The sequence below is a fragment of the Takifugu rubripes genome, chromosome 12 (assembly GCF_901000725.2).
Source record: "Takifugu rubripes chromosome 12, fTakRub1.2, whole genome shotgun sequence".
In the NCBI taxonomy this organism is placed as follows: domain Eukaryota; kingdom Metazoa; phylum Chordata; class Actinopteri; order Tetraodontiformes; family Tetraodontidae; genus Takifugu; species Takifugu rubripes.
Window position 1 is genome coordinate 12,618,762 of NC_042296.1, and position 26,175 is coordinate 12,644,936.

Sequence of the window (26,175 nt, forward strand, 5' to 3'; positions counted from 1 at the left end):
TGGTTGCTGCCCTGAATGGAGCCGCCATGTTTTAAAAGGTGCAGATGTTCAATGTTGCATATTTTTAAAAATTAGAACCTCAAAGCTCGACGCATTTAACTGTAAAAAATGCTGGAACTGTTTGATGGCCGTGCTGGAATCAGGAAATGTGGCGTTTGAGGTCGAGGCTTTGGGTCGTAGAAGGAGCAACACAACACAGCAGCTCTGCTGGTCTGGAACGACTCGACCAATTTCACTGGTGAGGAGAATGAAATAAAAACACACAAACACTGTGATGCAGAGGCAAATCTTGTTCTGGGTGCGTGAGTTTATTTATTGTGATTTATGATCTTTTTTAAATGTCATCATTGGGCAGTAGTTGAAATGGAGGCGACAACACATTGATGGCTGATTCACATCAGTCTCTAATCTCATGGAACACTTTCAAGCTCTCTTCTCAGGGTTAACTTAAGTTCATGATTTTCATCAAACCGAGCGGCTTCCTGTTAACACTGAAAAACACCCCCACTGTGGCTGAATAAGTTCTCCCTAAACTGAAATGAAATCCTTTTCCACTGCTTGAAGATAACATTCTGCTATTGCTAATAAGTTGTTACCCACTTCTCTACTGAATCCACAACCATGCGCCTTTTCCAGGCATTTATCTTTGTCCGTGAACCAAAAACATACCACATATCCCCAAAAGGTGCGAGCACATAGTGAGTTTACATCGTCTGTGGCTGCTGACGTGTGTGGAGCAGAAGCCCTGCGTGCTGCCTCACGGCTGCCATCACATTATGGGATACACGTGAATCACGATACAAAATGTTATCAGCTACCATTATGCAGGAATATAATATGTTAACAAGTTAACTAATGTGAAATAAAACACTTCTGTGATATGTTCAGGCAGTGTAAGTGGACTTCAGTAAATAGATTTAGCTGACTTAAGCTAAAGAACCTTCTAGAAGCACATGATGTCATTTCCTGTTGCTTACATGAGTACAAAGTTATTGCATTGACAGCTCCAGTGAAATCGGGGGAACCTTTAGTCTGTGGAGGATGGGGGACTGGAACCAAAAGAGTCACGCCTCGTTCATTGGGGAAATGTTGGGGCGCAACTCACTGAGGGTGAGTGATGCTACACTCTGCTTTGGTGTGAGATGTTCAAGCTAGGAACGTGCACACGTATCGTAAGAAGAAGAGCTGCCTTGTGAGCCATGCTCGTGTGTTCACATTGAAGCTGTTAAGAACAGCAAATAAAAGGTTGGAGACGCAGGTGACGAGTGAAGCAGACCAGAGCCCAGTCTTTCAGTGCTACATTAGCATTATGAAAGTGTCAGTATGCCTCCTCTAATAGTTGCTGCATTTAGAATCTTCTTCTTGAGCATGCATAAATTATGCGAGTGTTGCGGTAACTCCAAGACAGCTTTCGTCCTCAGACAACTGCATAACGCGCAGCATGTGCTGCTTCATGCTGACGGCATGTGCATAGCATCCATAGCCAATGACACTGGTAGCTTTCTCATTGGGACCACATCTTTTCCTCACATATTGTCTGTTAGCTCCACAATTGATGTGCTTTGTTGACTAAAGCTAGCTTAATTTTTGCATCATCATAAGCCTGCAGAGATAAAAACGACTTCAGGAATCCATTAGCTTGTCTCCACCAGCTGTGCTGCAGTTGGATTTTAGAAGAGGCCTGAAGAGGGCTGCACCTCAGCTGAGCTGGCACAGCTCTTCCTCCTGCATGGGAATTCTACTCATTCCTAAAGAGAATGGGGTGTTTATCTAATAAGGTGTAATTACCAAAATACTTTTCTTTGGCGAAAGGTACGAATCAGAGGAAACTGGGCAGGAGTCAGCGGGTGGAGACAAGGCTGATTATTCATCCTTGGTGGCGGTGTGTTGCTGCGCATCCTGCGGTGAGACCCACTGCAGTACCAGCAGGCCGGAGAAGGTCAAGGAGATGCCAACCCACCACAGTGTAATCTGGGCTTCACCAAAGATCAGCTGCCCAAGGAACGCCTGCAAAAAATGGATGATATTGAGTCTGGCCTGCTACACTTGGGGGGGAAACATCGAAACAAGCAGGTGTCACTCACAGAAGATATGAAGTTAGAGGCAGTGGTGGTCACAGTGGTCCAGGTGGAGGAAGACGAGTGCCTGAGAGCTTTGGCCAGGAAGGTCCACATCACAGCATTGCAGGTGAAGAGCAGCCCCCCACACAGAAGCCTCAGGGGGATGTGGAGCTGCAGAAGAACAATTATAACGGCTGAGTCCTGGTCTGTGCGGAGCCGGAGTGTTTTGATCGTTCCACAAATGATTTGGTGATATGGTTGTAAGGAGGTTTTGAGAATGTGATCAGACAGCAGGTTTCAGAATAAACATCATCTTTGTAAATGTTTGTATCGTGATGGACCCCCCCTTCCCCCCTCCCTGTTAGGATGAACCGGAGAAAGCTGAAGGTGACGAACAGAGCTGTGCGCGGGCGGTGACGTCACTCCGTGACGTGAAAGGAGAGAGTGAAGGTCACAAAAGCCCCCGAGGACCTAATGGTTCTTTCTGAAACCTTCGTAAGGGTTATTTCAAAACAAGCCCGGCTCAAAAGCACTGCGGTAACACAATTGTGTCCTCACTCTCTGCATTGTCATTAAGCACACGGGCACGGCGCGGGCGCGCTGCGGCACGATGCTGATGCTGGTGCTCATGGTGACGCCGGTGCTGGTGCTGATGCTGAGGAGTCAGCGGGGGAGACGACTGGGACTGATTTCTCAAAGGGAAATCTCCCCCTTCACGCGTCTGCCTGGCACGATTCACCGCAGCCTCCGCAACGCATTAATAATGAACTTTAACGACGCCTCACCCGGTCACAGGCGCTAGTTTCGTCCGCCTGTCGAAATTTCCGCTGCTCTCCCCATGTCCGGAGTCCGGTTTCACACACCCCCTTCAGATAGTCGGCTCCCAGGGACAGCTTAGCCGTCGACGACGCCACGGCCCCCAGGAAGCCCGCCAGCAGTGCATAGAAAACACCCGGGAACATGACGACGGTGTCTAATCCATCCCTACATGTCTGAGGTTGCCTCCTGTCTGCATGACATGTGTGTGTATGTGTGTGTGTGTGTGTGTGTGTGTGTGTGTGTGTGTGTGTGTGTGTGTGTGTGTGTAAGTGCGCGCGCCGCCGTGATCCTGCACTTTCTACATGCAGCCGTCCGGTGGCAGTCTCACAACACATGGCCAACAAGAGCAGCTCCGTAATTGGACAGTTAGAGTATTGAGGAACTCTGGGAAATGTAGTTTATAATGTTGCGTGCACGCGTGCGTGCATGCCCTTTATTAAGAAACTAGGCCACTCCACAGGCTACCGAAAAAAAATAGATATATATTTACGTCACTGGGAACAGAGAGAGGATCCCACACCAGATTATATTCACATCTTTGTAATAACGGAAGAATGAATGAATTTGACACCTTAGTTTTAGTGAAACAGAAATCCAGGGTGTTATTAGAGAGGACATGAAGGAAATGTGGCCAAAGCAGTGGGGTGAAATAGACAATAACACTGGACGAAAGAGAATATGGTTCATGATCAAAATAATAGTGGCAGACGCGAGCAGCCTGCGAGGGCTTGTTGTGTACGTGCTTGACCAGCAGGTGGTGCTGTTAAACCACCTAACAGCATCGAAATTAGCTGTGTATATATTTGTTCCTGATTACCAGCCTGATTACCAGCCAGTTTACCAGCCTGATTACCAGCCAGTTTACCAGCCAGTTTACCAGCCTGATTACCAGCCTGATTACCAGCCAGTTTACCAGCCTGATTACCAGCCAGTTTTCCAGCCTGATTACCAGCCAGTTTTCCAGCCTGATTACCAGCCTGATTACCAGCCAGTTTTCCAGCCTGATTACCAGCCAGTTTTCCAGCCTGATTACCAGCCAGTTTACCAGCCTGATTACCAGCCTGATTACCAGCCAGTTTTCCAGCCTGATTACCAGCCTGATTACCAGCCAGTTTACCAGCCTGATTACCAGCCATTCACACCGGATCATTTGATACAAACACAACTGCGGTTCAGGATTTTAAAGACGTTCTTACAGTGAATATTTATGGTACCAGCACATGTGGGAATAAAAGGAAATGAAATAAAGTTGCAAAGGAGGATTAAACTATTAACTAAGGAGGATTAAACTATTAACTAGCTATAACAGATGCAAATTATATTCACAAGAGATCAGGGCAGTTGTGAATTTACCCCCTTAAGAGCAGGATTGCAGGGCTGATTTTGATAATTAGCTGCATTCATTTACTGGCAACTAGTCGAGCTTCCCACCAATTTTAATTAGGACAGCTAATTAGTGACATTTGGAGCTAATTAGAAATAAGAGATGTTACACATCTAAGAATAGAAATGCAACAGTGTTAGTTTGTCAGGACTCCTGCACTCTGTTGAAAATGTCACATTTAGCCAAAAATAGATGATGAAACTGGATTTATGGCCAGTCGACGATGTTCCAAATAAGCAAAATATGAACTGATGTAAACCGAAAATCAGATAATGCACGAAAACTGAGCTGGTTGTGGATCAGAAGAGAGCGAGTGAGCAGCACAAAATGTTGCTTCTGTCAGAGTCCTCTCTCATCCCACTGAGTTGCTTCCTGGACTATTCCTGGACTATTCCTGGACTATTCTCGGACTATTCCTGGACTATTCCTGGACTGTTACCGGACTGTTCCTGGACTGTTACCGGACTATTGCTGGACTATTCTGGCTCCTGGACTATTCCTGGATTATTCCTGGATTGTTCCTGGACTATTCTCGGACTATTCCTGGACTGTTCCTGGACTGTTACCGAACTATTCCTGGACTATTCTGGCTCCTGGACTATTCCTGGACTATTCCTGGATTGTTCCTGGACTATTCCTGGACTGGTCCTGGACTATTCCGGCTCCTGGACTATTCCATTAGCTGGTAGCTCCCTACTGCTGTGACAAACAGGGAAAGTGAGGCGTTAACGCACACATCGGGGCTCCTGTATTTCCGTACAGCTGAGCCATAATTGAGCCCACGAGGGCTCATCTTATTCACTTCCTTCCTTTGCCTTTGACCAACTTTTGCTCTTTTAGCCTGTGTTGGGCTCATTAATGTGACAGCGTTAACCATGACCTTTAACTCAGGTGTCAGACACTTCAGGAAAAATTGGTTAGAAAGTTAGAAAATACAGAATCTATCATGGAAACAAGAAATATATATAATGACCTGCCATTTTTAATGATCTTATATCTGTAAAAGGGAATATACTGATAGTCCACCTTCTTGGGAACAAGCACGGAGCTGTAAACAGTATTACTGATATTAATGTATAGAAAGACAAAGGCAAAAGAAAAGAACACTAAGCTATTACCGGGCAGGTTTTCTCTAAATCAGTTAGCTTTGGTGAGGTTTGAGGTGATTTTGGGTCATTTGGAGAGGCAACTCTGGGCTAATTGGATGTTTTTGGCCGATAAAGCTCAAAGATATATATGCACAGGCTGCTCTCTCCACCATACAGCCTAATGAATATGTATGTTGAGAGATACAAACAGTCTGTCGACCTTGTCAGAGTACAGAGTGAGCCGCTCCCTTCTCTCCACTAAGGTCCATTTTGCTGAGGTTACCGCTCTATGTGGGTAATGGAGGCTGTAGTTTAAATGCGCATACGTTTAAAATGAGAAAAGGCTTTCATAATATAAGGGTTTTAAAAAAGGAGAGAAATCCTAATAATCTCATTTTCAAAGAACAGAGACATTTCAGAGCCGCGTCGGCCGCAGATAAAATGTTCCCAAAACAAACAGACCCAGATAATCCCAGTTTCTGCCGATGGCGGGAACCATCAGACCAGGTGAAACGCGAATCTTCTAAGGTCGGTCGTGTCTCCTGCATTAGTGCCAGAGTTTCCGTTGGACTCAGAGAGAGAAGAGGACAATCTGCTCTCCATAAAAATGTCCGAGGAGAAATTATTCGGGGTTCCAACCGTTTGTAAGGGAGAGGAAAATCCAAATTTTGATGACGAGGCCGAGCTACAACATCAGATTCTTTGCCAATAGCCTTAAATGTGGGGATATTCTCATTACAATTCCCAGTTCTAAAATTGGACCCATTTTCTTTCCACTGTGAGCCGCATCTCTTCCAGAGCCCGGAACAGACACGCTGGCACAGCAGGCGACAGTGACGGGATGGCTGACGAAACACAACAGGCCTGATTGAAATTCTCCACAGCAGGTCCAGACGCTTGAGTGGATTTCCAATCGCATCTCAAGCTGTGTGACTCAGCAGTGACAGTGATTCTGACCCCAGCGAGCACGACAGTCTTGACTGGACGATTCTGGAAAGGATAGAGGGATGGGGGGTTTATCTTCCCGCTACAGCTCTTCTTTCCTAAAAAGCAGATGTTTTGGTGCGAGCGGAGGCGCTAGAAGATGAGGAAGCCGCCCGTCCAGTCGCAGCTGCAGTAAATCTGATTGGACTGACACAGGACTCGATTAGAGCAGATTGGTGGGCTGCAGATCACCAGGATCTCCTGTTTTAGACCTGAAACGGTCCTGAAACAGCCCTGCGGCGGCTCATTCTGTGTCTGCAGTGACTTGTGATTAGGAATTTGCTCCGTGGCCATGCTGATGATATGCTAACCCTAACCTAACCCTAACCCTAACCCTAACCCAAACCCTAACCTAACCTAACCTAACCCTAACCCTAACCCTAACCTAACCCTAACCCTAACCTAACCCTAACCTAACCCTAACCCTAACGTAACCCTGGTGGTGATTATATTAATTCAGAGTCTTTTGGCAGTTGTAAATTAGGATTAAATGGTGTTTTGTAATTCTGTGATTTATTTGACGTTCCTGTCTATAAATTGTAACATTTCTCCTTTTTTTTTTTTTTTTAACAGTAATGACTTTTGATGCAGTCATTAACGGCTAACTGTTAGCTTGTTTTTACTCCAAATAATCATTCATGGGTGGAATGTTTATGGTGTTTATGACTTTTTACAGGAACCTGGTTCGATGCAGGAAAGCTGAAGGTGCAAAACGAGAGAGATCTAGGAGATTTTTCTACAGTATTTAATATATTTCCGTTTTAATCATCAGCGAGTCAGTGTGAGGTTTTCGTAAAAAGAGACACCGTTTTACACATTTAATGATTTGGGTTTCAACGTTGCGTCCTCCTTTATGAAGCATCCTTAATGATTTACAGCCAACTCGGGCCACATCAGGAGGTCGAGAGCAACAGTCCTGTTACGCAACATCGCTGGCCTATATTCCCACGGACGTGCGTCGCGTCGCCTCCCCCCCCCTCCCGCAGGAAGCCTCCTCTGTGAGTCATCTGAGTATTTTCCAGCTGATGTCTGCAGGACTGTTAACTTTTTCTCATGGGGGGGTGTTGGTGATGCGAGAAACGATATTGTAATTTCCGGGGGCGCGTCCATGGCGAGTGGGCGTGTTTACGCGCTGCTCTCCCTTCCTGGCAGACCAACGCTGGTGGAGACCCTTCAGTGACACGCACTGCGGAGGAGAGAGCGGGTCGGGAACGCCGCCGAGGATCATGTCCGCTCTCTCACGCACGGAAAGACGCGCAAACCAGCGGCGCAGCAACGCCAGCGCGCTCGACCGCTCTTCGGCGTAGTTCACCAGCCATCGTTCTCTTCACCACTTATGCGCTGTTGAATTCGTCCCCGCTGTTGCTGCCTCTGCCCCCCGTCCCCCCCCCGTCTCCCCCTCCACCTCCTCTGCTTCTCCTGCTCTCCGCCGTCCCGTCGCCAAGATGGACAAGGCACTCAGCAGCCCGCATCCCGGGACGAACAAGCCCAACTCTTCCTCATCGAACTCCGCGTCGAGGAAGCTCGGCCGGGCCGGGTCGCACAGCCCGGGCTCCGGCCCCCTGGGCGGCTCGGCTGGAGCAGGAGGCGGTCGCGGATCCGTGTTGGGGAACAGCGTGAATCCGCAGCAGGCGCGCAAAGTGGAAGGAGTGCTGAGCAAATACACCAATCTGATCCAGGGCTGGCAGAACAGGTAAGCACCCGGACGGAGTTCTGCCGGAGTGGGGAGGGGGGCCGACCTGTGTCATATGGCTTAATGTTGTTATTTGCTCCGTCCACGTTTCACTTTGCCTCCACGTCACCGTACGGGGGAGTTGGAGGAGTGGGGAGGGCTAGGAGCATTAGCTTTAAACCTCCCAGGCAACTCAGCGTCCAGAGTTTCAGGATCAGCCAAGAGGGAAAAGACGAGAGCTCCACAAAAGTGAGGCCAGAGCGTCTCCAGCACCCTCGGGTGGTGGGCTGCAGTCAGGAGGAAAGAGATCCTTGAGAGGAGGTCTGTTACCGTCATGTAGGTCACGCTCCCTGTTGTGTAGCAATCGGACCGCGCCACTCTGCATCCAGGTGGTCGTCTCGGTGGAACCGAGCTGGGCCGGTTGGCCTCCATGACCTCGGCTCTGATACTGATGTGAACTGCAGTTTAATTTCCTGCAAGGAACCGTGCTGTCAGGGTGAAGCAAAGCTGCCTCTGACGGACCAAACAGGCGCCGACGTGCCACAAAGGCCCGCGTTCCCTAGAAGTATGGGTTGCTTTTCCTTAAAAGTCATCTCACCACAACAATTCAGAAGAATAATTTGGTAAAGTGACTTGATTGTTGCTGTTTAGTGTTACGTGAAATACAAATTGGCTAATACCCACTGTGGCGGGCCTCTTTAATCTCTATCACGTAGTTGTTTTTCAGGTGATAATAAAAAGCAAATAAAAGTCAAGTTTTAGTTTTCCAGCTGAGAAATCTACCGACCACTGCGGAAGGTTCACTTTTTCTCGGTGTCATTAGCTTGTGTTTGCTCGCCTGTTTCTGGCTACTGTTGCCAGTGATGCAGCTTTGCTCTATTTACTGGTTTAACCAGACATTGTTTAACTGTCCTGCAGCGCTCTGATATTCTGCTGCCCCTAAAGCGTCCGTGGCTGCTCACATCTGTCCCGGGTGCACGAAGCATTCGTGGGTTCTCCCCCTGCTCCGGCCAGTTTCCCCGACTCACCACCACATACGTAACACTTGCGCAATTAACTTCACTATGTAGGATTCTCTTTGGTTTTGGGGTGAAATATTTATCAAAATCAGGCAAAAGGAATTGACTTTCGTGGCTTCGTTTTGGCGGCGGTGGGGAGCTTTGGTCTGGAGCGTCTCTCTGGGCTGTCTGCTCATGTATGACGGAATCGTGACGGTTGCTCCCACTTCTCCCTTTAAACTGACAACTGGAGGATGCGTCACGTCGGATGTGCGCCCGCAGAAATACCGTCTCGCTTTGCATGAAAACAGACCTGATCATTCCGGAGAGATTAATGCGGGGTGGTGTCAATGGAAGATGCTTAAATTAGCTTGTTCCTTGGGGATTTTTGAAATCCATCTCTTGGCTCACGCACCTGAGAACGCAGAATCTCTGCAACAGTTTACAACATGTGATGTGTTATGACCAGAAATAGGCCACTTTTGCACCTCAGCTCTGAGTGGATGTTATGTCAGGTACCTGTCTGGTTGGAGCTGCAGACATACCTGAAGGTGCTGACCCGTGGACGGAGTCAATGTTGGCCCAAACACCCGGAGTGGAGGCCACAGCGTCCCACTGGAAGGGCTGTGGTAGACAGGGGTAAACCTTTGTAAGTCTGCCAGTAACATGTAGGTTTGAGTGCTGCTGGGGGCAGGTTGTCCCTCCTGGGGTGTCTGATGCAAAGAGTGGGGCAGGTATCGGTACTCTTCAGGAGGCCCGGCTCTGGATTGTGTAGTGAAGCTGTGTGTTGGTGAGGGGGTGGTACTGAGGCTGCTAGTAGGGGCCAGCACTTCTAGCAGCCTTCACAGGGGTCCAGAGAATTGTGGACTAAACCAGGCCCAGGAATCAAAAGACCAAATGGAAAAGAAGCTGCTGGTTGTACTGATGCCTGACTGCTGCTCCTCTCCTGCACAGATGTGAACGGGTGAGGAGGACAAGCATAGGCGGTGCTGGCTGTCAAAGCCTAAACCAGGATTTTGACACGTTGACAGTGAGCTCTTTTTTTTGAGAAGATCTGCCGTTGGGGCAAGACCCCAGTGAACACGGACAACCCGGGGGCATCTTTCACTTTGAGTGGTTGTTCTGTCAAATCCCTTTTTCAAAGGAGCGTCTTTGGAAAGTGTGATGCTGGCGGTTGCTGCTTTGTCATTATTAATGTTGGCGGACGTGTCTTGAAATGATGATATCTAGAAGATGAAACGGTAGAATGATGGAGTTAAAGTTCCGTTTTAGGCTCTCTAGCGCCCCCCGCAGTCCAAAGCCACATCAGGTGTGTATCCTGCGATGACCCGGTGACCTGTCCAAGACATGGAAATGGCTTATAAAAGTGGAATAAAAGGCTGTTTGAAACGGTGAGAAGCAGCTCTTTTAGATTAAACTCTACACGTTGGCAGAGAATTTAAGAGAAGAATGTAGATTAGCTCCTCGGGCTTCGGTTGTGTTTAGCATTGACAGAAAAAGGTAATCTCAGTTTTATACAGCCAGACAAAAGGAAGAGGAGACGTGTGCTGGTAGAAGATGGTGTTGGAGTAATTACAGTCGTCAGTCATGTTCTAATATTTACTCCTTGCAGAGGCCGTGTGTGATTGGCAGACTGCGCTGCGGTGAGAATCGGACCTGAGTGGAGCTAAATTCTGCCATTGTGTGGGCGGCTGTGTGTTGTACACTTGTGTAGGTTCTGTGCATGCAGACATAGTTTTGTTACCTTCTGGAAACCGTTCCAGGCATAAATGTACTCAGGTCAGGAATAGCAAAGCTCGGCAATGTGGGAAAATACCACAACTTCTGCTCTGGAAGGACAGAGATTTTTGGTTCAGTACATGTCATATTTGTTTCTTTGTGGCTGTATTTTCTGGTGCTTCGCCAAATAAGTTCTTTTACAGGTGCCTACGAGAGTTGTTCAGCTTTTTTCTTCCCCTTGAGGCAGGTAAATACAGTAACCTGTTAAAGTCCTTGGTGATAACAGCTGATATGAGCCTGGAGGAGACACCAGCGTGTTTGTACGGGAAAATAAAACAGAAGATACGTCACTATAGACATCAGAGCTGTGTAGAATCTAGAGTGCATAGAGCTCAATGAATGAACCAGAATACTTTACTGAATGTATAAGAATGCCGCTGTAGTTTCTGGGCTCCATCTTTCTTTTTCCGTTTGTCAGCAAATGCAACCATTTTTCCTGCGGGTCGTCAGCTCTCTAAGACGTTCCGTCATTATTTACTCGGGGTTTATATTTGTCTTCAGATTAGCTGCTTGTAAAGTTGCAAACGGCCCTGCCAGTTTTGCAGCTCCCGGTGAGGCTTCGGGTTAATAAAACAGGAGAGGATGTGTCGGGTTCCTGTGGGTGGGTGTTGGAAAACAAAGGAGGAGAATAGAGTCAAAATACGATGTCACGAAAAAAGCCGACCTTTTGAAACTATACCAACGGGCTCATGTGACGGGATGGCGAAACGATACCTTTGGACTCAGCCTTATCTCAAAGACGTCTTTTCTCTAATAGTAATATAATGTTATATAATATAATAATGTTCCAGGGGTGTTCACCGGTGGGGGGTTGTTGGGGTAAGAAATTTACAGTGTTTATGCGCCACCCAGGAAGTGAATAACATATAAATGTAGCAGACACCAAGGGGTCATTTCTGGAGGTTGATTCAGTCCCATTTTACTGCCACCAGGCCCGTTGAGCCGCGCGGCAGCGTGACCGGCAGCGCCGCCGTTGCACATGGCTGCTGTCGGTGGTGCTGGTGCATGTTTGAGGGTCATAACAGATCAGCCCTGTCTTTGTCTGACAGCTGCTGATTGTTTTGTAACCCAGGCAGCAGATTCTGCATTTTCATGTCGAGATCAAAGCTTTTCAGCTGATTCTTCCTTCCAGTCCCTCAGCTTTGATCTGCAGAAATTGCTGCATGTGAAGATTCTGGAGTTATTTTTTCCGAAGCAGTCAGCAGGGCGGGGTGTACGTGCAGAATGAATCCTTTTTCTTTGCAGTGGAGCTCGGTGGGGACGACGCTGCTGCTCTGCTTTGATCTGAGCTGGGAGTTTCAGTCCGTGCAGCCTGGTGGGCATAGCGATGACGACAGGGAAATCTGGTGCCTTCCAACGTGCACCTGATACGATAAACAGTCCGTCAAGCACCTACAGAAAGGCGACCTTTAGAAGACGTCTTGTTTGACCCCCTTCACATTTTTCGATGGCATTTCCTTTTTGCGGTTCAGCAGCCAGTCAGAGACGGGAAGGTCAGTACATTCTGGAGTGGTCTGCACCTTTCTGGACTGAACAATTAGGCTTGATAGCGGGAAGAACTTTAGAAAAACTGTGCAGGTCTTCTCATGGCTGGTTCCATCGAACTGTATTCTGAGAGAATCACACCCGAACCGAGTGAAACCGGACTCTCCGAACACGCCCACCTACTGTGCAGCTACCCAGGAAGAACCCTTCCAAAACGAGTTTCCTGTGATAGAAGGTGCCATAGAGGAGATACTAACTGATTTAAGCAGCAGATAAATCTGATCAGTCCAGTTGTGCCCGACAGAGTTAGAACAGCTGCCAGTATTTGTGCGTTTCCACTTGAAGCGATCTCATAGATAAACTGGGATTTAGCTGCTAAACTGGCAGCAGCAACTAGTGTAAAAAGCTTTATGAAAGCTATATAAAAGATTATATCCACTGTAGACCTGCCCACTTGATGAATGCTGGCTTCAAGGACCATTAAGCAACTTTTATTGGAATCTGCGGCACTATCCAGATTTTCCCTCACTGGGTCAAGCAAATGTCTGCCCCCCAAAAGGCAAATGCTTGGTAAAGTTCCGCCCTGTCACCTGTAAGAGACACATGTCTGATGGGCCAGGAAAAGATAATATTGCTTACATGCAGTGTGACACACACAGGATATTTCACCAACTATTAGTACCAGAAAATTCCAATTCCTGCCAATAGAGGAGGGAATAGTTGCTCATCCGGCCGACCGGCTCCCTCCTGCCCCGTCAGTGTTAAAGCTCTCAGAATGATGTGGATAAATATGCCAGGCTGGGCTCCTTCACTATTCATACCAAATGAAACAAGCAAATTCAAGATTTTCGGTTATTGTCTCACTAATGCTCGTTATCTCCAACACACACATTCTGTCTAAGCTTTTCACGGTTCTTTATGTACAAAGCAGCATTTTATAAAAAATCCTTCCCATGATGTATGTTAATCTGGGACTTAGCTCAAGTATAAAGTGGTAAGAGATCTCCATTGGAATCCTCTGACCTTGGCGCCAGATGATTTATTAATTTTTTTTATTGAGGTTTGAGCTCAATGAAACAGCTCAGATGTTATTTTGGTTCCAGAGGGGCTGGATTCTAATGGCTCCCATGCTAACATGCAGCATCAGTAGCTAAATAGAGCGTGCACGCTAACACGCCAACAGAACCTCAGGGTACAGCTGCAGCGTGCTGGTCATCAATACTCATTTTCAGGGATTTTTTTTTTTTCGATCGCTAGCCCTCTTTATTTTAATTAACCAGCCTGATGATGGAGGGATTGAGAAGCTCGCATCTTCAGAGCTGCTGTTCCTTTATCAGCTTTTGGTCCTCTTCTCTTTGGCTGTGATTGGAAAAGAGCTTCTGCCTGAACATTATCCCCACATCAAATCTTCACTTCTGTCTTGTCAATCATGTCAGAATTCTGCATTGTTGCTGAACCGCGGTGGCAGGGCCCCCCCGCAGGAGTCAACGTGTGTGTGTGTGTGTGTGCGCGTGTGTGAGGAAGAAGAGATGGCAGAACAGGAAGTGACGCAGGCAGATTGTTCCCTGGTGGACATAAAGCTTTCGTCCAGCTTTCCTGATAGGAGGCGACATGCCGAGTGAGGATCGATTTTCAGGGAGCAACATCCTCTCCAGGGAGGATTCCCAGGAGCGCCTGGTGCCAAGGTTTTGGTAATCCAGGTGTTTGTTCGTTTGTGTTTTGCACACTTGAGGTTTAGAAGTTCTTGAAAATTAATAAATCATTTTCAAGGACGATAGTCGGTCCAGAGTACCAACATTCATCACTGAAGACTATATACTTGGCTTTACCAACTATAAGATTTATTGTGGATTTAAAAGAACCCGACGACGCTGAGACGCAGTGTCTTCCAACTTCTTTAAATGGACCACTCGACTGTCGATGTTTTACTGTGATCTGGGTGAACAGGAACCTTGGTGATCTATTTCTGACATTATGGTATTTGGCTGCTCAAAACACGCCATTTAGAAGCTTGAGCCTGGCTGGTTTAAAGGCTAAAGAGGCGCTCGCTGGATGGGTCATGGTTCTGTCATAGGTTCTGTTTGGAGTCCCTGATATATATAAAAACCTAAACACAGTCTTGCAGTCTCTGGTAAATAAGGAGCGGTCTGTGTTTTTCTCTGGAAGGCTTCGTCAATACTGACGAGAGCAGCATTGATTGTGAACGGGGAGAATCTTGGCTAAAATAGGACGTCTGAAGCAGGCGGCTGCTACCTCAGACGTCTGCACATGAATATGAAAAGGTCAGTCAGAGCTACGCGGTGGCGCTCTGGACAAATCTGCCGTTGATCTGCAGAACAAAACGCTAAGTGCAGCAGACAGCACAGCTGCTCGCTTTCCTTTTCTGGCCGCAGGAAAAGAAACGCTGCTGCTTCGTGCCGTGTAAGTTTTTGTCCTCCGGCTGGTGATTCAATTACGCTGGGACCGAAGACGTATTAATCAGGAGAGGAGCAGGTGCATCGTGCTCCTCCGCTGTTCTGCATCCTCTGAAGGTGACCACACTAATCGCTACCTACCCGTGATGGTTCAGCAAATTAGAATAATAAAAGCGTGTAGAATCAGATAAGACAGGGATTTCAGGGATTTCCTTCATTCCTGCCGATTCTGGTGGGATTCTCTTTGTGTTTCCAGCCTGTGAACATGTGGAACATGGCTGCTTCCACAGGCTGCAGGGAAGAGGATCCACAGAGAACGAACTTCCTCCCCTCTCTGCGCCTCACAAACGGGCGTTGGGATTTCATGTGAGACGGCTACAAGCAAACGAGAACGACATTGATTTGTATCGAATTCATTTTCCCGATGCATCACAGCCCTGCTTTAATGGGAATTGTGCAAAATTCACGATGGTTTTTGTGATTTTTCTGTTTTTCCAAGGTGTCTCCTCTCAGTCCTCCATGTGTGTCCTCCTCTGCAGGTACTTTCTCCTGGATCCCGATCTGGGCCAGCTGCACTACTTTGTCAACGAGCAGGGGAAGAGTCAGAAGCCCCGCGGGTCGCTGCCCCTGATCGGTGCCTCGGTAACTCAGAGCGACGAGGCTCCGCACATGTTCATTGTGCACTCTGTCAATGGAGAGCTGTACAAACTCCGAGGTGAGACCTGCCGGCTCCGCAGCAGCGCAGCTCGTTGGCGTGGAGTCTTGAAAGAATGAGCTGGATTTTTAAAGTACTTGAATGTTGCTTACGGGGAACTTTTAGTTGCATTCAGCATGTAGAGGATGCTTATGTTTTTTTTTATTAAAGTTCACATGCATGGCAGCAAAATCCAAACAATTCATATCATAGATTTTTCAGATGTGTTTAGGGTCCTTGGATTAATGCTTTAGGCCTTAATCGATTGACACATTGCTGTGAACAAAAATGGATTTTCCGTCTGCAAGAATTTCCAGTTCAGGGGTTGTTGTTCATCCATTTAGAACTCAGATCTGAAATGTAATTTTCATACTGCAGGTGGTTTTCTGGCCCAGCCAGCGAAGGGACCTTTCTTAATACACCACAGACACACAGCAGTTGGAATGCTAAGCACACCCGCTATTAAAGCGTGTCCTTGTGTCTTGTATTCCATTTTTGACAGGAGTTAAAAGGCATACCGACCCTTCAAGTGCTGTTGAACAGCTAAAGTAAGCTTTGATTTAAATAAAAATATCTAGTGTATGTACGTAAAGTGAGTAACAGAGACTAATGTTTCCATATCCGCCCTCGTCAGAGGGAAGCGCCACTTTGTCCCTGTGCCTGCAGCCACCTTCCTCTCAGACTTGCATCCACTGGAGCGAGACAAGCTCCTTTTCATTGTTGCTCTCCTTGAGCCTCAGGAATGTTCCCGTACACCCTCGATGGGCGGAATCCGAATAACTTGGCCTACATTACACCGAATAAGTCGGTGATCCATGTTTCTGTAGCTAAAAGGAAACAGTAATCCCTCGGAGAAGAAGGGAAAATGTGGTTTACTCTCACACAGGAAGTCGTTGGAAAAGATTAGACGGTGTTGTGGGGAACAAAAGCAACTTCCTCCATATTCTCAGCTACTGTGATCAGGATTAGCTGCTGCGCTTCAGATGTGGTATTGGTTACTATGGAAATCCCCGAAAGTAAACTGGGAGAAAGTTCACCCAGGAGTCAGTTGTGCTGCACATCATTCACTGGGCATCTCCCTTTGCAGCTCCAAATGCCACCTTTATTCCTGGTGAGATTGGATTTTCCTCATCTCTCACTGCTGTTAGCAGATAGCAGACAGAAGCATTTTCACTGAGGTTCAAACACCAAATGAGATTCCTTCACTGCAGGAGGGGGAGCGGAATGTTGAGTTACAGCTCAATGAAATTATTGCAGTACTTACGTACGAGAGGCGTATTAACCCAAAGGTTTTGTTCTATGTGACGGACGATCACGGGTCTCAGCTGCGATGCCTGATTGTATCGATTTGGACCAGTCGGGATTGTAGCGTATTATGGTGGTCTGGCTAACAGAGACGGCAATTTCATTATGCAAATGGGCCAATGTCAAACGAGGCCGTCTTTCATTTCACTGTCAGCTGCTGAGGCCGTGATTTTACACTAGGTGATCTGGATTCTGAACCCCCCCCCCCCCTTATGGCAATAAAGTCTGTTTTCTGACAGCAGAGCCAGAATAACTACGTGATTCTGCTGGTTGCATGTCGATGATGCTCCTGTCGACCCGCTGCCACCTGACGGGGTACGACTGACGACGTTTCCCGTTAGAAGGGAGCGTTTTCCTCGCCACTGTTGCTTGTTGGGTCAGGCTCTGGGCGCTTGGAACGCGCCGCCGAGAGTCGATTCCGATTTCAGCAGATGCCACATAAATAAAGATGAATTGAATTTTCTCCAATTTTTTTAGTGCTGAACGCTCTGATGCGAATGATGGCAGCTGTTTTTGTACCCAGAGGAGGGCAGAGGAGTGTCACACACACACACACACACACACACACACACACACACACACACACACACACACACACACACACACACACACGCACACACACACAGCTCCCTAAAAAGTTTCTCTAATCACTTTTCCCAGCATGAGGGATTAAGTGCAGATAATACCCTGGGTCACTTTGTGGATTTAATGACCAGGAGTGGCTTTTTTTTAATTGATAGGCTGTTCTCCTCACCTCTCAAAAGTCTTTCTCGCTGGCTCCTTTCTACTAAAGGGCCACGCTCATAATATCTCCCAGCATTGCAATCACGTCTAACTGCCAGCACAGGCATTAATCCTGAAACTCTGCGTGTTCTCAGGCAACGCCGTCCTTCGTAACGCTGCATTTAAAATGGATGTAATTAGAGCATGACGGCCGTGCTCTCCTCCGCCGCGAAGACGGCTCATTTCTGTACCGTGGTGCTGTTGATCTATCATCCAGACACATCCGTCGCAGAGATATTGACACTTAACCAGGCCGCGCTGATGGTTGCGCGCTCTGAATGGACGGACGGACGGACGGACAGCTTCCTGCTTCCAGTCGGCCCCCTCTGCCCACTGGCATCAAACCTGCCACATTAATCACATAAATAGAGCTGTCAGCGTGTCGCCGCCGCGTCCCCGGCTCCCGTGACACAAAGCCGGCTCTGAAATGTTCATCACTATCACATTATTCCCCCTGAACGAGAGCCACGTGCGCCGCTCTGGGAGTGTGCATGTGTCTACACACATGAACAGGTGAGCTATAACAGCGGGTTCCTGTCCGCTCTGCTCAGACGCAGGAGTGTGGCGTCACAGCGAGGCGTTGGGTGCACGAGACCCCACGTGGACGCGCTCTTCAGGTAAATGTTGGAGCGGCTGCTGACGGCAGGAAACAAGCGGGAAGCTTAATAGCTGCGGTTTGTGGAGAGCCTGAGGCGGTTCCGGAGCATACCAGGAGAGGGGAGAGGAGGTGCTGAGGATGTTCTCCTGGACGTGGCAGATGTTGGCGGTCCCACTTTTGGGGTTTTCTGAATGGAAGCCAGGGTTATAAAATAAAAAGGAACGCGTTTAAAGTGCCAGTTTATTGGAGTCACATTGATTCTCTTTGGGGGGGGGGGGGGGGCGAAGGCCGGTCGTCTCCAGGTTGGGGGAGTAGATTTCAAGCGGATGCCAGATCTTCTCTAAGTCCGAGTTTTGCTTCCATGTCAGCTTGTTGTGTTTTGCAGCCTGTCTCTCGATGCTCGGAGACGTGCACGTTCCTTCATGCTCTGCAGCAGCCGTCCTCGGTGCTGTCTGGGGGCCGTTCTGATGGCCCTGCTCATATCTAAAGCTCATATCTGCAGCTTTAAACTCTTGTGCTGACTTTTTCTTCAGTCTCAGAACCATTTTGCTGCAGGACAGTTTTGTGGCTGGCACAGCCGACATTTTAGCCAGGAAGTTACTGGACTGTAGCAGACAAAAGCCTGCTTTATATACTCACTAAATAAATTAAATAAATGGATTCTTAACTCTTGTTACTGCGCTCAGACGCTCTCTGAGTGAGCGGCTCGGTTTTATGTCAGTTTCTGTCACTCTTGCTCCTCAGGCAGGATTTTCCAGTTTTTTTTAGGTGCACCTTTGATAGTTGTTGCCTTTGTTCCCCTGTTCCCACCTCGACTAGTGGGAGCGCTGCCGTCTCCTGTTCTTCAGTGACTCTAAGAGCTTTTTTCTTTTGTTTCTGAACTGAACAAGCTGCATTTACCCAAAGCGAGCTGGAATCTCTTAAAGTTCTTCAAGTTTTGGGGGAGTTTGCATCTTGCTGAGGCATTTTATTTCTGGAATTTGTAGAAACGATCTTATTTGACATAAAACAGCTCTGAAGCCCAGTTGTCAGACATTTTAATGATGTTTTTCTGTAATAATCAGAATCACGAGGCTCATTTTTTGGCCTGAACTGGATCAGGGCAGCATGAGTGTTTATCATTTCAACCGATGAAAGCTTAGATTTTGTTCATCAGTTTTTAAAATACTGCCTTTTGTTGGTTTTATGTCATCTGGAAAGTTTTTTCTGTTGTTTTTCGGGTGATGAGTTTAAAGCAGCGCGTTCACATTAAGTTCTGTGTCTGTTTAGCCTCAGACGCCAAAGAGGAACAGTTCTGGATTGGCCAACTTCAAACATGTGCCAGACGCCACTCTGACAGCAGTGCCAAGGTAGCGCGCACACACACACACACACACACACACACAGACACACACACACAGACACACACACGCACACACTCACACTCACACACACACACACACACATTTATTTTTTCCATTTTGCTGCGCTCCATTTCATGAGCTGTTTTCTAGTATTGCACTTTAAGAAGCGGGCAGCCTTTTCCCCAGCTGATTTTAAATGTTACTCTCTCCCAGGGGCCTCATTAAATGTTGCCTCTGGAGCTTTAAATCTCTCGCAGGGTTTTTGAAAGGCTACGTTCGGAGACATCTGTGCCTTTTCGCCTCCTCCTGAGAGTCTGTTGCAAAGTTTCCAAACGTGTGTGAAAGCATGTTGGAACCAGATTTCACACAGAAATTCATTCAGGAAACTGATTTCCTGAATGTTTCTGCATGGATGGATTTAAATCCGCAAATACACTAAAGAAAAACCAACTGTTTGTCTGCTCAGAGTCACATTAAACCATAAAAAAATGAACAGAGGAGCAGCAAAAAAAGATGGCAACTGGAGTTGATGTGGATAGATTTTTAAACGCATCAGAACTTCACCTGACTCCCGTTTTCACCAATGAGGCAGAATAATTAAGGTCAACCGAGGTTTAAAGCATACGCAGGGATTTTAGAGGTCACTCATGGCTGCTGCAGGATCCACTCGTGTGGATTCAAATGGATCCTCTGGAGCCCAGTGAACTGGAATTGGAATAAATGGCCCCTCTCCAAATACACGTATTGACCTCTACATACGAATTCTTCAGGTTACGAAGCGTCTCAACGGGAAAATATTTTCTCTTGTTACGAAGGAAATTTCAGGATGTGAAGGTCAAAAATACGCTACCGCTGCTACTCGCAGCTCGCGGAGTTTAGCGAACACAAACTTGCTTGTAACTGCTCTGCCATTGGCTATCGCCTAGCATCTTCCTGTCATCCCATTGGCTAGGAGGGACGTCAATATGTACAAGTTTGTGCGTATCCCAGCGTCGCCTTCGTTTCACTTTAATTTATTGTGGGTGTTTGTCTGTTTGTCCATTAGATGGCGGTGTTACCAGAAGTGTTAACGTTCGTTGCTAGTAAGGACGGCTAATGTAAGATTAGCCTGTAAAAAAGTTCATTTTGTTCCTGAAAAAGCCTTGCACAGAATTCCTACATTTATTGTGCGATAATCTAATTGTAACATGTATTTGTTACATGTTTTGATGCATTTTTATGATTTATAAAAAAAATTATGTCCGAATTTTTGGGGGCTTGGAACAGATTAGGGCATTTACATGGAAAACGTGTCTCTATTTATGTAATTTTCAGATTACAAAGCAACTTCTGGAACGAATTAAATTCGTAAGTAGAGGTCCCACTGTACAGGCACCAGTGTGGATCCTGCTGCCCCACGGTCCACACATCTGCAGTCAGATTATGACAGTGGAAATCAGCGAGGCCTCCAAATGTTCTTTCATCTTTTATCTTTTTTCTGAATACATGGGCAGGTGTTTGGATGCTTCATACGTTGGTTCGAGCTCATGAAGTTTATTGGCTAACAGATGGAGTTATAGGATTATATAGGAACATCTGGATGGTGAAAGCTGGCAACATATAAATCACAAGATTTATTATCTTGTGTTATCTAGCTGACACACACACACACAAACACACACACACACACACACGCACACACACACACACACACACACACACACACACACACACACACAGCACGATGAAATCCAGAAACCATCTATGCTGAGAAAAACAAGCATATAATACTTTGTTCATCATTGTGACATCTTTGTAAATGCAAAATGAACCAGTAAAAGTTTGCTCATGGGCCCAAAATCAGATGATCCAGAAGTTAAAGGGTCAGTTATTGGAACTATTGGATTGAAGCTGCATCAAAATCACTTCTTTTACATCTGCTCACACGTTTTCATGTTTGGTTTCAGGGGAGGAGGCTGAAGGGCTCCGATGAGCACTTGAGTGTGGAGAGATCCGCAGGGGGGCAGGACGTGCTGGTGAGTCCCCACAACCCTCCCTAAACTGGCCACTATCGGTTACCCAAATGTAACCTTTCAACCCACTGATATTCTGCGTGTGTGTGTGTGTGTGTGTGTGTGTGTGTGTGTGTGTGTGCACGTCTTCACGCACGGGTGCGTTTTTGGGAGCTGCTCTGGTTCCACACTGGCCATTAAACAGATGTTTCCTCTCTGTCTTAGCTCCACTCCTAAAAGAAAACCACTCTTTCATGACTCTTTTAGCCAATTAAATATTTCAGCCTCATTATGCGACGTCGGCCGGAGCGAAGCGGCGAGAAACGAAATCACAAGACCACGATTGGACAAGCAAGAAAAGAGGCAGATCTTTTTGATTGAACCTCTGTGAAGCTGAAGGGAAAAGGCCTTTTGATCCTGTCAGATGACTGCAGGGCCATCGCCACGGCGACAACGGCGGCCATGGCGGCAGCTCTTATTGTTGCTGTACCTGCTGCCACGCTCTCCTTGGCTGATCGTTATCACGGCCACTGCGGTGATGAGGCAGGAGCTTTGATAATGGACCTCTCTGGCAGAACTGCAGCCGGGTTTTAAATGACAAACGGCGCCGCTCCGGGGCTCCAGCGCAGAGACAAACAATTCTTTATCGTACTGATGGGTGGAACATCCCAAGGCCGACCGCGTGATCTCGATACAGCAGCGACATCAACTTGTTTATTTGTAGAGGAAGGAACGAGGAGCGAACTGTCCCAAAATCCCATAATATCACCGTCGCCTCAGGATAGTGAAGTAAACAAACATGCTTAAAGCTGAAAACAAACACTTACTTTTAGCTCAGCAAATAAAGATGGCGGCTAAGTGTGTTTGTTAAAGGGTTGAACTGGTGGCGGATCAGTCGGTCAACACGGGATTGTTCTGTGTTCACATCACAACCCCGCGGGCGGACCGACTGATCAATGTGGGTGGACCGACTGATCCCCGCGGGCGGACCGACTGATCCCCGCTGGCGGACCGACTGATCCCCGCGGGCGGACCGACTGATCCCCGCGGGTGGACCGACTGATCAATGTGGGTGGACCGACTGATCCCCTCTGGTGGACCGACTGATCAATGTGGGTGGACCGACTGATCCCCTCTGGCGGACCGACTGATCCCCGCTGGCGGACCGACTGATCAATGTGGGTGGACCGACTGATCCCCTCTGGTGGACCGACTGATCCCCGCGGGTGGAGCGACTGATCCCCGCGGGTGGAGCGACTGATCAATGTGGGTGGACCGACTGATCCCCGCGGGTGGACCGACTGATCAATGTGGGTGGACCGACTGATCCCCGCGGGTGGACCGACTGATCAATGTGGGTGGACCGACTGATCCCCGCGGGTGGACCGACTGATCAATGTGGGTGGACCGACTGATCCCCTCTGGCGGACCGACTGATCCCCGCTGGTGCACCGACTGATCCCCGCGGGCGGACCGACTGATCAATGTGGGTGGACCGACTGATCCCCTCTGGTGGACCGACTGATCCCCGCGGGCGGACCGACTGATCAATGTGGGTGGACCGACTGATCCCCTCTGGTGGACCGACTGATCCCCTCTGGTGGACCGACTGATCCCCTCTGGCGGACCGACTGATCAATGCGGGTGGACCGACTGATCCCTGCGGGTGGACCGACTGATCCCCGCGGGTGGACCGACTGATCCCCGTGGGTGGATCGTGCTGCCAGTTGGGCTTTCAGCCGTTTCCCCTCATTTAACGTGGATCTCTGTGCACGAGGCTTCAGCCGTGTGCACGTTGGTGCAGATGATAGATCTGGTTGTGTGATCAACCTGTGGGAATGCCGCAGCAGATTTAGGTACATTGAGAACTAGATCCTGTTGGCTTCCTGCCCCCAGATCTGCGTGTGTGATGAGCGTTGATGAGCGAACTGAGACAGCGGCGCTCAGTTTAATGTGTTGACTCCTTCGATGTCCTGGGTTAATCGTTTCATGCTACATGTGTGTAAAACTATCAAGGTCATTACCAAAAGGCTAATTGTCTATAATTAGCTCTCCTCGCAGCGGTGTGGAAGGTGACAGTGGTACCATCTACCCACGCAGCGTTGCAGCGCGCTAACGGCGCCCACGGTCGAGCACCTGCTCAGAATTAGACCTCTTCTCCTTCTGTCCCCCAGATTTAGGATTAGAAATATCAGACTTGTGAGATGTGGGATTACGGTCCCGGTCCTCGTCACACACACGGCCACATGGTGTCTGTTGTTTCTTGCTCACTAATGACACACAATGCAGCAGTGTTTTCTCCTCTAATCTGATTATTTTCTGCTTAACCTCCGTCTGGTTCGGGGGTGGAAAATGGACTTATGGGAAATGCTGCTGTTTCCCTGTGTTCTGACACAGATGGTGCTGAATTGATCTGAATTGCTGTGATCAGACCTGTGTTCTTCACCACTGAGACCACAGAACAAACGATGAAAGCACTTATAAAACGGCAGAAGAACCAATATTAGGTGATACCTGAGTAAAAGATGGATTAAAAAAAGGTGGATTCTCTTCTGTATTGAAAGTAGAGGTGACACTAGCTAGCAATAATGGAAGGTTTTATTGATATGCTCATTAAATTTGTGATGTGTTTCATATATTTAGCAGATCTAGAACAAATTCCTTCATTAAAAAAGAAGGTTTGGTTTTATTTTAATGTAGAGAAATCTATGGAACAGACTCCACACCTCTGCCTTGATTTTTGACATCAAAGATTATATTAGTATACGTGTTGATGGGTTAGGGTTAGTTAGAGTATACTGGTTTAGTTGAACTGCTTGAACACAGCACATTGTGACAGATGTGGCAATAAATACAACATTTGTAGGAAACTCTTAAGTTTGTGAAAAGAACATCTAATCTCTAAAGGGAGTCTAGTGCCTCAACGGTGTATTAGAGCTTCCGGGCCGCTCCACATACATTAAAGGTTCCTTTTTCAATTCCGACTTAATATTGAACCTTTTTGTGGGATGTTTGATTCGATTTGGGCAGCCGAGCCGACATTCTTTTCCGTTTCAATGAGATAAACTGAAAGTGCATTCCCTCCCTTTACATCATCACGATCCTCTTGCATTTAACTTTCCGTGCAACTCTCTTTCTTTCCCTTTTCTTTTACCCCCCCCCCCCCCCCCCCCCCCCCCCCCCCCCCCCCCCCGCCAATCCCAGGGCTCCTCGTCATCAGGTCGGACCCGTAGCTTCTCCCTCCTTCCCCACCTCAATCCTCCATCTTCATCTCCGGGTTCTCAGAGGCACCTGAGCCACACAGCCTCACCCAGCAACATCGTCACCATCACCCACCACAAATCTCCGGCTGCAGCCCGGCGCTCCAAGAGTCAGTATCCAGGACGGCTGCTGGAGGTCAAAGAGGTGGGTGTCGCAGACACGGCAGCTTTTTCAAACCAGAAACTGGTTTCTGTGATAGGGGGCAGCAGCTCCATGCTGGGAAAGCCAGTTCAAACAGAACAGCTAATCTCAACCCCCCCGGAATGATTCCAGTTTACTGTGATTCACTCACAGTAAAGGGAAAGTCTCCAGTGAGTCTGGTATTAATCCTATTAAGGAATGTTTTATACGAGAGAAATAAGAAATAAAAGCCAATCCAGGACAGCTACGGTCAGAGACCAGCTCTGGAAGGACAGGGGAGGAAAAAGGCCTCCTCTGCTTCCTAGCTTCCTAGCTTCCTAGCTTGCTAGCTTGCTAGTGGGAAGTTCATATCGACTGGGAACGATTAGCCTAAATATGTTGACTGTGGTTGTGCCTGCGGTGAGTGTGCTCACTCATTCGGAGTTCACGTTGTGTGGCGCTGATCCTGCGCCGCTCTCGGACGCAGCGGGACAGCGAGTCCAGCAGATCTTTCCGGGTGGTCTAACGGGTTCCACGCAGACTCCGGCATGCTCGCTACTTCCTGGAAACTTTGCTTGCGAGTTAAGAAAAAATGTCAATACTGATTAACGTGGTGAAAGATCACAGAACTGGTGGTCGGACCCAGCTGTGATCAACAAGCAGCAGAGGCCACGATGTCTGCGGAATAATCCAGCACTCCTGACCTTTTTAAATATCGACATTTGAATAATCAGTCTGTATCGAGAGGAAATGAAATTTGCAGACCTGTGATGACATCCGGGCTCAGTGGCTAATTCCTCCGCTTGGAGGTTCCTCATCTTCTTTGGTTAATTAACGCTCTCAGACGCCAGATGTGTGGTTTCTGGTTCCCACTTCACCCTCCTCTGCTACGTCTCCGTACTGGTCTTTACTCTCCCCGCTCGTCTGATGTGAGCGGGCAGTTTTTGTTCTGTCTGCACTGATGTTCTCAAGTGATGAGGCCCACGGTGGAGTTTGGAGATGTGACGGAGACGATAGCGCGTCTGGCTGTGGATGAAATGGCTGCAAGCTTTTCTGTTCTTTTCTTTTTGCTGTTGCACATTTATTCCTGGATAAAAATGAACTTTTGATGCATTCTGTGTCTGGCAGCTGTGCACGTGGGGCCTGATTAATGAGCGAGAACGACCGACGCCATCTTTGACTCCGATGAAATGCTGCGCACCTCCTGCTCAGGATGAGGAGTTATCCAAAGGATTTAAATAAAGACAGTAGTCATTTCTATGACAATGGGTTCAAAAACAGGGGGACATCATCACCCGGGAGCTCCATCTGACCAGAACTTACCAGTTATTCTGGACCAACACTCTTATCTCATGACAACAGAATCATTCTGGGTCGTAGCTGTAATGTGACGCTTT

The 26,175-nt window shown here is 47.8% G+C and overlaps 2 protein-coding genes across 4 annotated transcripts in view; one reads left to right on the plus strand and one right to left on the minus strand.

Moving 5' to 3' along the window:
* Positions 1-274: 274 nt before the first annotated feature.
* Positions 275-3,159, minus strand: tmem42b (transmembrane protein 42b). The gene is made up of 3 exons (XM_011609406.2): positions 2,846-3,159; positions 2,085-2,231; positions 275-2,007 (listed from the first exon to the last, which is right to left on the minus strand). The coding sequence occupies exons 1-3, from the start codon at positions 3,020-3,022 to the stop codon at positions 1,864-1,866; spliced, it is 468 nt and encodes a 155-aa protein (XP_011607708.1). The 5' UTR covers positions 3,023-3,159; the 3' UTR covers positions 275-1,863.
* Positions 3,160-7,641: 4,482 nt separating this feature from the next.
* The window catches only part of osbpl10a (oxysterol binding protein-like 10a), a 36,205-nt gene continuing 17,671 nt past the window's right edge, over positions 7,642-26,175 (plus strand). The window contains exons 1-5 of one of the 3 annotated variants that reach the window (XM_029844696.1): positions 7,642-8,028; positions 15,223-15,398; positions 19,333-19,412; positions 21,353-21,421; positions 24,602-24,802. In XM_029844696.1, coding sequence (XP_029700556.1) covers positions 7,781-8,028; positions 15,223-15,398; positions 19,333-19,412; positions 21,353-21,421; positions 24,602-24,802 — 774 coding nt within the window. In that variant the 5' untranslated portion in view covers positions 7,642-7,780. The remainder of the gene's footprint in view (positions 8,029-15,222; positions 15,399-19,332; positions 19,413-21,352; positions 21,422-24,601; positions 24,803-26,175) is intronic. The other 2 variants (XM_011609404.2, XM_011609405.2) reach the window with 2 other exon arrangements.

Bases quoted from the DNA above. Each gene is read 5' to 3' on its own strand.
- tmem42b (XM_011609406.2), bottom strand. From the start codon at position 3,022: ATGTTCCCGGGTGTTTTCTATGCACTGCTGGCGGGCTTCCTGGGGGCC. The intron at 2,232-2,845 runs GTGAGGCGTCGT...GTTCTTCTGCAG, and splicing joins AAACTAGCGCCTGTGACCGG to CTCCACATCCCCCTGAGGCT. The intron at 2,008-2,084 runs GTGAGTGACACC...CATTTTTTGCAG, and splicing joins CCTCTAACTTCATATCTTCT to GCGTTCCTTGGGCAGCTGAT.